At 43.0% G+C, this 14,336-nt stretch overlaps 1 protein-coding gene across 5 annotated transcripts in view; it reads left to right on the forward strand.

Moving 5' to 3' along the window:
* The first annotated feature begins 2,749 nt into the window (after window positions 1-2,749).
* Window positions 2,750-14,336, forward strand: part of UHRF2 (ubiquitin like with PHD and ring finger domains 2) — an 83,716-nt gene continuing 72,129 nt past the window's right edge. For all 5 annotated transcript variants that reach the window (XM_051643378.1, XM_051643379.1, XM_051643380.1 and 2 more), the window contains exon 1: window positions 2,750-3,327. In XM_051643378.1, the coding sequence (XP_051499338.1) occupies window positions 3,175-3,327 (153 nt within the window). In that variant the 5' untranslated portion in view covers window positions 2,750-3,174. The remainder of the gene's footprint in view (window positions 3,328-14,336) is intronic.

The raw sequence follows: 14,336 nt of genomic DNA on the forward strand, positions 1-14,336 counted from the left end.
ACTTGATATTCTAGCCTCCAGTCAACACGGCACATTATTAAACAGGACACCTATAACCACTCCATAGCAAAGTGCTCTTTCTAATCAGTAACTCCTGTGCCAGCAAACTGATCTGCTTTTCTTTACAATCCCAGCTAGACAATGTATTTCCAGATACAATGTCATAACAAACTGATTCTCTTTCATTTTCTTTCTCCACACACCAAAAAATGCTTTCTGTTCTAGGAAGTCCATCCTGCACTCTCCATAATCTTACTAGCACAAAATGATGCTGTTCTCCCTAATGTGGTAAAACATACCCCATTTCAGAGTTTTTTCAGATCTTTTCTCCCTGTTGCAAGAGACAGACACAGTATACTGTTTGTTTCAACAGGAAGGCTGTAATTCTTAAATGGGATTATAATGAGACTCTTGCTACTTTTACTGTAGAGGTGGAGTGTAACTATGATAAAGCTTAATTTATCCTTTTATTTTTATGCAGGACTATTAAAGCACATTCTTACTGTACTCTTCCATGTTAAATAATCATTGAATGTTTCAGTGAACCCATGAAGGCTGAGGCTGAAAGATCGTAACATGTCACATGCACTTCAGCCTTTGAGTCTGAGCCAGTGTTACAACCAATGAACTGAATACCAAATTCTGAATTTGTGTAAATGGCAATCTGGTGATGCACTGTGACAGTAGCAGTAAAGAAAGTTGTGTGCTATCATAAGAACAGAGATAGATGAACAAGGATGAAGAGGAAAGGAGCACATTTGCAGAATAATTAAGAAATTTCTCATCTTTCAGATGCCTTTGCACATGCTCAATATCCCAAAATCTAGCCTTAAATAACTCACTCAAAACTTCTCAGACCTGAAAGTATAAGATGGGAATCTTTGCTACCATACTGTGTCATAAAAATTGTGTTTGTGCTAGTGGGCTTTATAGGCAACTTTGTGTATGGATGGGGAAATAGTTACCAGGCAACAGCAGGACAAAGAGACGAAAAGCACATGCTGGAAGAGAGTTGAAAGCCTCCCAAGAGCTCACAATGGTCATGGACCAAAAATTCATAAACTCAGGAGACCAAGGAGCTGCTGAACCTGCCCAGAGCTTCAAGCACACACTGTCCCCCACAATGAGTCATGTAACCCACACTAAATCCATGAAGGCAGCTGTAGGTGGACAGAGTGTGCATACGCAGGGCAGGATATGTGAGCAGATCTGCTGAAATGAGGGACCCCATGTGTGACCATGTACAGCTGCTTGCAGACCCCTCGAGCGTGGTATGAGCACTGGCTTCTGAGTGCACCTCTGGGGCTTGCCTCTCTGCGGCTGTTCCAGCTGGGCAACAACTGCAGGAGGCAGCATGATGCAAACAGTTATCTGCTATTAAAAATAAGTCTAATTAATAAACAGTGTTCTATCAGCTGTTGGTTGTGATGTTTCTTTCATTGACTCAATACCGTATCAGTGATGTTTACAACACATGGTGCAAAAAAAGTCAGAAAAGTCCATAGGTGTCACGTAAACCTGTATTTTAGTTCAGCTGCCAAAGTCTTACACGATAAAGCTGTTCAGAATTCCTCCCAAAGGCATCCATTGTTGCATGTCTTGGTTTGTAGCGAGTCCTGTATCGGAGAGGTATTTATAGCATTTTACTATCTTCTCTTATTCATGTGTAACTGGGTTTGACTGGGATGGAGTGAATTTTCTTCATAGCAGCTGGTATGGTGCTGTTTTGGATTTGTGACCAAAAAGGTGTTCATAGCACAGAGATCTGTCTGCTATTGCTGAGCAGTGGAGGATCAAGGATATGAGTTTTCCACACTGCCCAGCCAGCAAGTAGGCTGTAGGTGGGCAAGAAGATGTGAGGGGACCCAGATGGGACAGCTGGCCTCCGTGGTACCCCAGGCTGTGACAATGAAAGCCGTGAAAGCTGAGGAAAGGAGTAGGAAGCATGAGACATTAGGGATTTTGGTGCTTGTCTTCCAAAGTAACCTTTACATGTGATGAACCTCTGTTTTCCATAAAATGGCTAAACATTTGAAGTACTGAATTAGTTCCTTCTTTTGGTCTGCTTGCCTGCACAGCTTTTGCTTCATCTACTGAACTGCTCCCGTCTCGACTTGCTTTTCTTACTTTTGCCCCTCTGATTGTCTTCGACACTCAAGGGAGGTGCAGGGCTCAGCTGACTACCAGGGCCAGCCAACAACAGCATGGAAAACCCAGGATTTCTGATGTTAGTTTGCAGAATTACACAGTTTAGCAAAACACAGGAAGCTAAACCCACACCAGATTTGAAGCAGGTTTGTCTTTTCTTGTCCTGTTTTTACCTATCCAATACGACAGGCGCGGCCAGGCTACACCCGTCCTTTTCAGGTAGCGCCAGAACTGGCGGGGTTGCGATTCAAGGTCTCCGGAAGCGCTGGGCCCGGGTTATACCACCGGAGATCGCCCTCCGCCCTGCCGAGGGATGCTCAGCCGTTCTCCGGCCCGGCCCGCGCCGCAGCTCCTGCGGGCCCCGGGGACGCGGCCCGGGCTGGGAGGCGGGGGCGCCCTCCCGCTCGGCCGCCATAGGGCGCGAACGGAGACCGCGGGGCCGGGCGCGCGGCTGGGGCTGCGGGCCCGGGCGGCGGGAGCGGCCCTCCCCCCGCCGGCCTCCCCCTCCCCTCCGCCCGCCCCCCGCCCGCGGCGGGTGTTGTTGTCTCTTGCCGGCCGCGGCCGGCGGCTCTCGCGAGATCCGCGTTGGCGCCGTGACCTCCATGTGAGAGCGGCGGAGCCTGGTAAACACTCCCCGGGGCAGGGAGATGGCTCCCGGCGGGCCCCGCTAGCCCCGGCCGCCGCGCGTCCCGCCGGACTCCGCCTCGCCTTCTGCCGCCTCGGGGGCTGGCGGCGCGGGGCGTCGGGCAGCGCTGGGGGCATCGGCTCCGCTCTGCGTCCCTCTCGGCGCCCCTCTGAGCGAGGTCGGCGGCCCGGCGGGCGGGGAGGCTGGCGTCTGTTCCGCGGGATTTGAAAATCCTGCCCCACTGAGCCAAACAAAGAGCGGGGGAAGCGCCCGGCTACCCCTCCCCTTCTCCCTCGCACGCCGCAGAAGCGCACCCGGGGAGCGGACCCCTCTTCCAGCCGTCTGCCCTAGACCTGCCTGCCCACCCCGCGGCTGGCCCAGCGAGTGGCCGGGCGCGCACCATGTGGATCCAGGTCCGCACCATAGACGGCACCGAGACCCAGACCATCGACGACCTGAGCCGCCTCACCAAGATCGAGTGCCTGCGGGAGAAGATCCAGGAGACCTTCCGCGTGAGCCCCGACCGCCAGCGCCTCTTCTACCGGGGCAAGCAGGTGAGGCGGAAACGCCGCTGCCCGGGCGGCAGGGCTGGGGGCGGGCGGGGGCTTCCCCCGTCTCCTGCCCCCTCTCGGGCACGGCTCTTTGTGCGGCGCGGCGCTGAGGTTCCCCCTCCCCACCCCTGGGTCCTGCTCTGCCTCCCGCGTTGGTGCCCTCCCGTCCCGTCGGGCCCAGAGGGGAGGGAAGGGGTAGGAGGCCTGACAGGAGGCTCGGGTACCCCGCGCGGGTTTTCTCCTGCCCGCCTTTTTCCGCGGCAGCCAGCGGGTGCCGGAGAGGCCCCTTTGTGTGTTTGTTTTCCCACCTGAAACGCGGGAGGCTCCTCCCCTCGTCCCTGCCTCTATCGCACCGAAGTGACAGGGCGGCCGGAGAGGTGAGAGGGAGCAGAAGCCCCTCCTCTCTCTTCTCCTCGCAGGCGCCAGGAGCGGGGTGCCGGGGTCGTGCTTTACGCGTCTCCCTGTGCCCGCACAGCCCTGCGTGCCGGGCCGGCCGGCCGGCTGTCCTTCCGCGGCCGCTTTCCACGCCGGAACGTGGCCCCGGGGGCCCGCCCGTGGCGCGGGGCGAGAGGCGGTGTCACGGCAGTTCTGGCTGCGGGCCCGGCCCGGCCCGTTCCCGGCGGAATGACGGTCTCGGGGCCTGCTGGCGGTGAGCTCCTCCTGCCTCCCCGCGGGAGGCAGCGCCCGGGCCGGGTGCGGTGGCGGCTGTGCGGGACTGCTGGAGCGCGCACAGGTGGTGCCCTGGCCCTGCTCGGCGCGGGTCGGGGCGGTGCTGTGCCGCGGGTGGGATCGGGGCCGCTGCTGACCGTCCGAAGAGGTGCCTCTTGCTCCCCCGGGACCAGTGTTACTGGGGTGGGGGACTGGGTATCTGGTGACTTTCTGTGAGCCGGTATGTCGCTGCTCTCCGGTGCCAGATTTGTCTTGATTCAAATACATTGCCTCAGGCAGTGTCTTTTGAAGGGTGTAACCTTCAAGCTGCGTTACATGAACTATGAGGTGTACGCAGTGCTTGAATCGTTCAGTGAGGCACAGCTGTTGCCCGACGAGGAAGGGCACTGGTGTGTGGCGTATTTCCGAGTGTTGCTCTTACGGTGCACCTTCTCCCGACATAGGAGTGTTGCAACGGTGACCTAAACAGAGTAATGCAGGGCAGTGAGATTTCCACCTCAAAAGAGATGCAATATGCATCTTTACAAAGAAGAGGTAAAAAAAAATGAGAAATAGAAGTTTAACTGAGGCCAGGAGGTAAGCGTTAGTGATGAGATGCTAAGCCTAGATTGTGAGCCTAGAAGTAGATTTGTGAGTAGTTTGGTGAGAGTGAGCACTTGTGAGGATGTGTCAGTCCAGACCATTGTGGGCAATTGAACATTCTCAAGGAACATCAGTCTTGAAGTTGTGTAGCCTGTTCAGCTTTGTGCTGTGCCAGCACATCTTTCAGTGCAGAGTTTGGTGTGGAATACAAGGTTTACCCAAGAAGTCAGGAAGAGGAGCCTGTATAGTGAGTTGTGCTGTTCCATGTAGTCTGTCAGTGGCCAGACCCATTAGCTGGAACCTTTCTGTTAACAGATGTCTTGCTCAAGAGAGCAGAATAGTGAAATACTATGGCTGAAGCTGCCTCCATGAGCAGCATTGGTGAGTTTAGAAGTTAGTTTATCCAGTTTAGGATACAGTTGGGATCATGTTCAGTGAAGAGTTAGGGAGTTCTTCTTATAACTTCACTTGCCGTTTGTGTCTGTTTTCTTGCAATTACCATAATTAATTCTGAAATTTCCTTAATGGTTGTGGATTGCTTTTTCGATCCCATGGTGCTAGTAAGTACAGGTCAGAAGGTTGCTTTTGTGCAAGTAAAACTGGATGTTGAGAGACATGAGCAAAGGAAACTGTAAACAACTTCAGCTGTCTTAGGGCTGTGGTAAAAAAAAAAAAGTGCATTTCAGTTAAATGTGAGGTGAATAGAAAGCAGAATACTGAATTGAAGACATGGAAAATCTGAAGATTCTTGCCTGAGTTGGAGAAAACATTATCTAGTCTAAACTGTTTTCCTGTTTTCTCTGTTTTGCGCTCTATTAAATCTATACAGTCTGCTATTAGAACTGTGATGTTGCTACTGAGTACTGCTTATTGTAGTCCCTCTGAGAACTTCCAGAAATACTGGAAGTATTGCAAATGGTGGGTACCCGAAGAGCGGCTAAATAATCTCCTTTATTCTGAAAATGGACGTGTTTGAGTTACAGAAAGGTGAGTCACTGTTTCTGGGCTGAATTTCAGTAGTTTCATCTTTTTAGGTTGCCGTAGGGAATGGCTTCAACCAACGCTTTGAGCTAGAGCTGTTACTTTGCGTTTTTTTGTTTGTTTTTTTTTTTTTAGGAGTGTCCATGTCCAATTAATGTAGTTTATATGGTATAGTGTAATCTGTCGTTGTCTGACGTTCAGACACAAATGCAAGACTTGACACTGCTGTTCTCAACAGCTAAAATAGCTAGGACCACTGGGTAAAACCTAGTGTTGTAATTAATGTAGTGCATTGTATTTTTATATTTTTCTTGTAAAACCAGGAAAAGCAGTAGTTGGTTGAACAGACTGGTTTATGTTTTTTAACTCATATTTGCTTTCACATGTGGCAGTGAAGACTGAGCAAGATAGTATTACTCTGTAACAGTCTGATCTGTGAGGACATCCTGGCGTCTCTGGGAGCCTGCATTTCTGCAGAGCTGAATAGCTGTCAGTCAGAGAAGTCAAGACACTCTGCAGATGGAGGTAGAGTGCTCTGAGGAAAGGGAGTAGTAGTGTATGCACGGTCCTTTACTGTGGTGCCATAATTTAGTCTGCAGTTAGCCAGAGAAGTCCATTGAACATAGAAACCCACAGTGATGTCTCTTACTTTCTTTGTTGAAGCAACTGGATCATTGGCTGGAAGGAGTTTCTTGGAGGGACACAAATGCGTTGTTATGCTGGAAAAAACAGTATCTTAACCTTGCGCCAGTGTAGACTACTCCTATCTAATACTTTATCGGTGTTGTTATTTGTCAACTCTGGCTAAACTCATAAATTACAATCCACTGTGTGGAGTTCCTGTAAAGTTCAGAAAAGCAAGACAAGACAATTTTTCTTCTGTCCTAATTGGAAAATCTGTGTAGCACTTCTTGATGAACGTCTTAGCTTCATACATAGAAGTGGTACTATAGAAGAAAAATTCTTGGCTTCTTGACCTATCAGAGCAGATTTTCTATAGGACCAAACTATAGTCATTGTGGGATTTCTACTTTTCACTTACAGTGCTGGAAAAATTGAGCAGTAAAAATATGCTGAAGTTAATTTAAGTTTGAAAACTTGCCAGAGACCTTTAAGGTTATCCAGAAGACTGTAGGCGTATTAATACTAACTTATGTTTCACATAGAACTAAATGCACACACTGTTGTGTTTCAGCAATATTAATTGTTTATGGAATATAAAATTTAATCTTGTGTTGGCTTCTTCCATCTTCCTCTCTGAATCTGCTTGAAATATGAATTCAGCGAAAACCTGTAAATGGCTGTAGTTAAAGAAACTTTGCCACTCAAGTGTCATTTCTGTAGTGCTTACCAGAGTCAGTGAAGAAGGACATCAGACATTTATTCCCAGTATATGCAAGAGGCAGTGACTGAAATGCTTTTGAAGTTGTTAATCTTATTGGTGAGGAAGATGCTCCAGAGCTGTTTCTTGGGAGACTGAAGCCAGCAGTTGGAAGGGAGATTATTGAAGACATTTATTTACTTAATATGAAAGCTGTTGCAAGTCAGGATTTCTTCCTAAGGAGAAACTCAGCTCTGCTTTTATGCACAAAAAATACGCATCATGCGACTTAGCTGTGCAAGTTGACTCTTAAGTATACTTGTCAAGCCCGTGTTGTAATGCTGAAGTGTTTAGGGTTTTGTTTCTTCAAATTTATCTGAAACAGTAGAGAGTTCAGAGGAGTGGAGGAGCTTCAGTTTTGCATGAGAGCGTCCTTGTGATAAAGCAGCCTCAATAAAACACACAGTTACAAATCTGGCAGTAGGATGTTTCTTGTTTTACCTACATACAGCCTTTCTTGAACAAGACCTCTTCATCTTTTGCTGACCTGGGTTAGCATTTGCGCCGTGGTTAGAATCTTGTGTGACTTTGAGCTTCTAAGTCCCAGGTTTGTAAACTGTATGTTTAAGGCTTCTTAAATATTACAGATTGGGTGAATTTCCAGAAGGACAGAAAAGTATTATTTTTGGAGTAATTCCCTGAAGAACAGGAGTGCTAAACTTATTCATAGAACAATTAAGTTTCTTAAGGCAGTCTCTTCCCAGCTTTATTTTGTTTGGAATATTGTAAACATTTTTGGCTGAAGCTGTCCAAACCTCATCTGCTTGAGGCAGAATCTGAATGTGAGAAATTTTCAGCTGGAGCAGTTAAGTTTTGTATCTTGGAGAAATAGTTTGAAGAAGTCCTAGAAAGGAAGTGATTACCGTTCTTTGATGAACCTGGTAGCAAGTAACTCTGTAGCTTGATCAGAGAAAGTCATCTGGAGTTTTCAGGGCAGATGCTGTCATACTGCATTCTGAAATTCCCAAGACATTAGTGGAGTATACTTGAAACTCATTTGGCAGTAGGTATGGTAGCCCTATTGGCAAGTTTTTTATATGATTGCAGAAGTTGTTTACTGAAATCAGCCTATTGCTGAATTCTTACTGTAGCTCTACTAATGCAATTTACTATTCCTTAGTACTATTTTCTTTGTTTTTCAGAGCAAACTGAATTAAAAGGTCAAGCATATATGAAAACAAAATGCTTAATACTAATTTGTATGTATGACTTCAGCATTAGGAAGTTGGAAAAAACATAACACAACCAGTAAGAAATTGCAGCCAGCTTTAAGGCTACATTTTGTGGCATGTGTATTTGCAACTAGATGATGAGGATTTCCAGTGATGAAATGTGATCAATTGTTAATACAATTTATATTGCTGAGGTTATTATTCTCTTTAAGAGCTGTTAACTGAATCTCTATTCCTAATCATTTAACTGTTATGTTAACATAACTACCCTGATACAGAGTAGTCTACTCGGCTATTGTGTTTGCTTATTTTTTTAAACTTTTGTTCTTGATTATGCAAGGTTCAGATAACAATCAGTTCTATATTACAGGTATCCTTACAAGCTGCAGATAGTCATTTGCTCTCCCTGGCATCAGTGTTGCTGAACTTCAGTTGCCTGTGCTAAAGAAGTCCATGCCATCATACAGGAGGTACTTAACCACTCCCATCTAATCAGCACAGAGATGGATGAGTCTTCCCGTGCTTCTAAGGATTTCAGTGCAGCTTTATATTTTAACATACTAATAAAAAACAACAAAAAAAAATCAGGTAATTGTAAATATCAGCAATAAGACGCTGTGAACTTCTTTTTACCTAATGAGAAGCTTCTTGAGAACTGCAAAAGAAGATAAACCTTGGTGCTTTACCTTCATCTTTCAGCTAGAAGTTAATGAGCAGATGTTCCTTTAATTGGATTTAGAGTTGCATCGAAGAACATTTAGAGAACATCGAAGAAAGTCATATCTAAATTAAGGGTGTTTTTCTATATCTTGCCCAGTGATAAAAGAAGAAATAATCTTCATAATCTGAACTTCTTTTAAAAAGCTTAACTTGGAAGAGCTGCAGACGAACCCTGTAGAAGGCACTGGTTGAGACAGAGAATGGCTGCTTTCACCTTGATCTTCTGATTAAGTCAAGAAGTTTTCTCACAGCTCTTGGCACTAATCTTGTACACTGGAATCTTTTGTGTATTATAGTTAGTCCAAATCAAAAGGTAAAATGTGTTGGTACCACCTGTACATTTTGCAAATAATTTTGTGGTAATGGTGTAAAACACACTGTTTGTTGGAGAATATCACCTGAAAATAAATACAGAGTTATGCACTTAGTTACAGAGCTTCTGGAAAAATTTGAATTTCTTCTTAGAGAAAGCTAGTCCTGTTGATAGAGTACACAGATGACTAACGTACATTTATCATTGTGTTCTCACTGAGATTGATGTGTAGTTACAAGCAGTGTCAGAAACAAGATTCTGTAATTTCTTCCGAGGTTGTATTGCTTTGTGTAGCATGCCAGGCTTCCTCTTTGTGCAGACAGTTGAAGCAGAGCATATTGGCATTGTGCTGTGATAAACTTGTTGGCTATCATTATAATGTAGAAAAGCCTTTCTCTGGTAATGGAAGTGTTCTGTATTCTTTCTTCTATAGGAGTTCCGCTTGCTGCATGCTTTCTGCTGAGTACTGTAGAGTCTGTGTAAGACTGATACCTATCTACACTATGATTTATTGAGAGTAAACCATTTTAGACTGTCCAGTGTTACAGCTACCTTTTTTCTTGAGTCCAGGGTGGATCATTAGCTGTTGTGTAATGCACATAAACAGCCAAAAGAGAACATACGGATAAAAACACTGATTTGTGTTACCTTTGATGGTGGAATTTGGTGGCATAACTCATGTGTTCAAACATTCCTGTAGGCTGTTGTGAAATGTGAATCTCATTGCAGAAAACTGACAGAACTGAGTCTAATTTGGACCGTATTCCCCAGACTCTTAACAGCTTTTTTTATTACTGTTTTTTAAGGTGTTATGATCTATCTGTATTATTTTCTGGAGGGATATGGATCTAGAGCCTGTCAGAGAACTTCATTGTCCAGATGTTTCACCTACTCATTTTTCATTATGATTTCATCACTCTAAGAGTATTAAGAGGGTGAATAAGATTTTTATTTTTTTAATTGAGTAAATTCTCTTACTTGAAGTGAGGGCATGACCTATTACTTGCCTAGTTTTTTGTTTTAACACTGTTAAGAAATTATTAAGAAATAAAAAATTAATTAGCATCTTGATGAACAGTGTCAGTGCTAGGACTTAATAAAAGAGAGTAAATGAAAGTGCTTCTAGTGGTAAGCAAAAAACATGTCTTTAAAGTCTCCGTGTGTTTCTGTATGGTCTTTGCTTTCGTTGAGGAGCTTGTTACAGAGTGAAGGTGGGAAAACACTAGTAAGGGTGACCTAGAGCTTCTTTATTATTCCTCTCCAAGCAAGATTTAAGTTATTTCCCATTTAGGAAGGTAAACCTTTATTCTAATGAGATTTGGATGAGACTGTTAGGTGTTGCTGTTTAGTTTTTATTAGGATCTTTGCTAAAAATGCCAGCAGCAATGTGGAAGGCAGAGTTAGGAGAAAGCATTCAGGAGTGCAAAGGTGAACACAGTGTGAACAAGGTGTCTTTATGACTGCACGGTACATATGCAAAAACCTAATTTAAAATGTGGAGATAGTGTAATGAAGCCCACAGTTCAGAAAAGCTCTTCTGTAGGCATGTGAGAAAGAGCCAAGTAAACCTCATAGGTGTGCTGCTTTAACCTAAAGATGTTTAGGTGTGGTTACTTTCCTTCTTGTTCTCTTACTATAATGGATTGTCTGTCTGAAGTTTTATTGTGCAGGAGAATCCTTTTGGATTCAACAATTAGTGATATATCACCCAAAAAATGTCACTGGTAGCAGCAGAACTGTCCCATGTGCAAGAGGATGGGATTTTCTAGTAGGATGATCTCCAAACATTGCTTTCTGAAAGAGCAGCTGGTACGGGAGCTGCAAGAAGTGCTGTTGAACCTATGGAAGTGATCTTCTGGAGTTGAAAACACTTTTAAGACAGCATATATTAAATATTCCAATTCATACAAAGACAGTAACTTGGCTTATGTGGTTTGATACTAAACTTTTTTATTTTGCTCTTCTCTGTTGCAATTGAGACAACAGTACGTCCTTGGGAAACAGTTCCAGTACAGAGTTATTGTAAAAACCTGACTATGCATGCTACTTTGAATGTGGCTACTTTATGAATTTAAAAAGTCTCAGAATCTTGAAATACTCTCTTTAGATGCCAAGTAATCCAGGTGTAGGCTACAGTTTTCCATGTGGGGAAAAAAAAATACTGTTTGGGTTCTCTTTTAGCTTTGAAAGTGTAAGCAAACCAAGTATGGTTCTTGAGTGACAGAAATCATATGAGTCAAATGTCATGTAGTAAAGATTATTGAAAATCTCCTGAAGTCTGTTGGTTCCCTTGATCCAAAACTCAGTTTTATATTCTTAAAAGCTGATTTTGAATTCACAGTTCTGCTTTTCTTTACGAGGTGCTGGTTGGAGATGTTTGAATGCTTCTGTAAAAGTATTAAGTGGTAGTCACAAATCCTACAGTGTTCTTGGAGGCAGAAAAAGTTAGATTTGTACATCAGTCTTGAGATGAATACTAGAAATTCTAGGATTCCCTTTTGCTTGCTTTCAGTGAATATTCGGGTAGAAGTTACAGGTTCTTGGTTTCTTCAGACTAACTTTGGTAACTGCTGTAAGCCACTCTTAATTGAGTTTTTCTACTGAACTTGAGCTTGAAGCTACTTACCCATATATATGTTCTGTTAAATTTGTAGGGTTCATGTTATGCCAGTGCAGAATAAAAAGTTGCTTAACTTTTCATTGTGTTATTTATGTTAATTAAAGAGCTCTTCTTTATTAGAGTTTCTTTGATCCTTATTGCTAGATGTAGGCACTCCTCTAGTTCTTCGAAAAGAAAACCTCAGAAGATGCTCAAAGGCACACTATCATAAACTGATTAAGTGGAGTGGCTGGATTAAGGTGACCCAGGAACTTTCCCTCTTGGATCACATGTTAAAATAAAACCAACAGGTTACATGTTCTTACAGGAGTGATTGTGTGCTTTCTAGGTCTCTGTACATTGCTGGTAACCCCTGTTGAGCTGTTCTGCTGGGACTTGTAGACAAGTTATTAAGTTCATAATTGGTGAATTACTTGTCAGGCATTTTTTTTTTTTTCCCAAGTAATGTAGTATACTGCGCTCTGCATGATCATGTTTGTGTAAGTGCAGCTTCTTTGTGCTTTTATAGTAGTTTGTGGCTTGATGTTACAAGACAATTCTTCTAACAGTGGTAGTAGGTAGGTATCAATTCCAGTATTGCATTGCTACATCTACTCTTGTGTAGTAGTGTTGTCTTATCTTTAAATATTTATAAGAATCTTCTGGAGAACTATTTTGAAATTGATTGTTTTTATACAACATGATCTATGAAAATACATTTGAAAGGTGTAATCTGTTTCTCTACTTATGGATATTTTGTATAGTGAAAGAGTGTTAGATACAGTAAATCTGGCTCCTCTTTGGTGTCACTATCTGCCCTAAAGGCTTTTGAAGTGTGCCAGTCATTAAGAGAGACAAAAACTGAAAGTGTAATCTCATACTAAGGCAACAAATGTCTTTTTTTTTACTGACAGTAAGATGAGTGAGTGAAATTTCGTAAATGAAACTGCCTGTTCAGTTATTTTTCCTTTAGTATGTGTTCTAATTACTCATTAGGAAATCATAACTGACTTGAATGAGATACAGCTTGATTATTTGGTATGTGCCTGATTACTTTTGTTTCTGGTTCGCATGTATAAACCTGTCAATGAAAAGTATCCTTAAATGCTTGCTGAGTAGATAAATGTGTAGTGTTTTGGGTTTTGTTTGTTTGTTTTTAACACACTCTCCAGGCAAGCGTATTCTCGGGGTATCATCTTAGTATGTTCACGCAGCAGAATGGGGTAAAATTGTTTCTATATTTATATAAGTAACCCTTATAGAAGCAAGCATGCTGTAAAACTGACTGCAGGACTGGTCAGCACCAATCCCCACAAATTGCCAGACTGTTTTTATGAAGTTCTCTGCCTTTCTGGGTAGAATATTTAACTTTCCTGTGAGGTTATTTGAGATGCAATTCAGTAATGCTTTAATGAATTTTTATGATATAGCAAGGCAGTGTTTGCTTTGAAATAAGAGGAGGGGTGTTGTCTGGGATTTTTTGAGGGTGGTTTTGGCTTTTTTGTGGGGTTGTGGGTTTTTTGTTTTGTTTTGTTGGTTGGTTTTATGTATTTGTGGTTTTAGGTAAGAAATTCTGTATTCCAGGATGGGTTTAAAATGCTGCCTCTCTGTAGGAATGATACTTTTTCTCCTACTGCTTGTTAATATTCAGGCATAGTGAAAAGTTCTGAATTCTCTGCCTTTGATACTGCTTTAATAATATAATTTGAGAACTTACCTTTAAGACCTTGGCTGACGTGGAACATTGTAGGAGATACTACTCTGTCTGGAGGGGCAGATACAATTTAAAGTGATGTACTGCATTACGGTTTTCTTACTCTAGTAGTCTGTGAAGTTACAGTCTTACTGGCCAAGATCTCGTTGTTATATTAACAGCAGTACAGTGTCAGTAATTAAAGAAATAATATTTTACATTTCTTTTCTCCTTCCATGGTGGAATGGAGTTCTTTAAACACTGCTTGTTTTCCAGCTTTGTTCCTCCAAGAATTTAAGTCATCAGTTATGCTGGGTATAGGTTTACTTGTAGATACAATTATTAGAGTCATAGAGTTGCCAGGGTTGATTCTTGTCAGTAAAATAGCGGGTGAACTTTATTTTACTAGTTGAGTTTTTGTGTTTCATTACTTTTTTACCAGAAGCAGGCCATGTTGCAGAGTCACTGACTTGATCTAAATTTATACAGTTGCTAATACTCTTGGAACATTTTATATTTGCTCTTACTATAATCAGGTCCTCTTTTTATATCGCATTACTAAACACTATCCTGCCACGTTTGAAGTGTGCCTATAGTAATGCTGTCTCTGTTACTGTGCTTTCAGACTTAAGCATGACATCATTAGTCATAGAGTGATCTGCAGTAATAAAAAATTCCTGCAAAGAATACTGATTATATAAAAGCATAAAAACCCCACCCAAAACCACTTGGGCAGAGGACAGAATACTAAATCATTATAAATTAATACTGTAAAGTAGACAGTGTTGCAGTCACCATATTACTTTGCTGACCATTTAGTTCATGTTCATCAAAGCTGACTTCTTTGATTCCTGATGAGAAATGCCTATCCGAGGTATTTCTTGATTTGAATGTGTTAAATA

The sequence above is a fragment of the Apus apus genome, chromosome Z, assembly GCF_020740795.1.
Source record: "Apus apus isolate bApuApu2 chromosome Z, bApuApu2.pri.cur, whole genome shotgun sequence".
In the NCBI taxonomy this organism is placed as follows: domain Eukaryota; kingdom Metazoa; phylum Chordata; class Aves; order Apodiformes; family Apodidae; genus Apus; species Apus apus.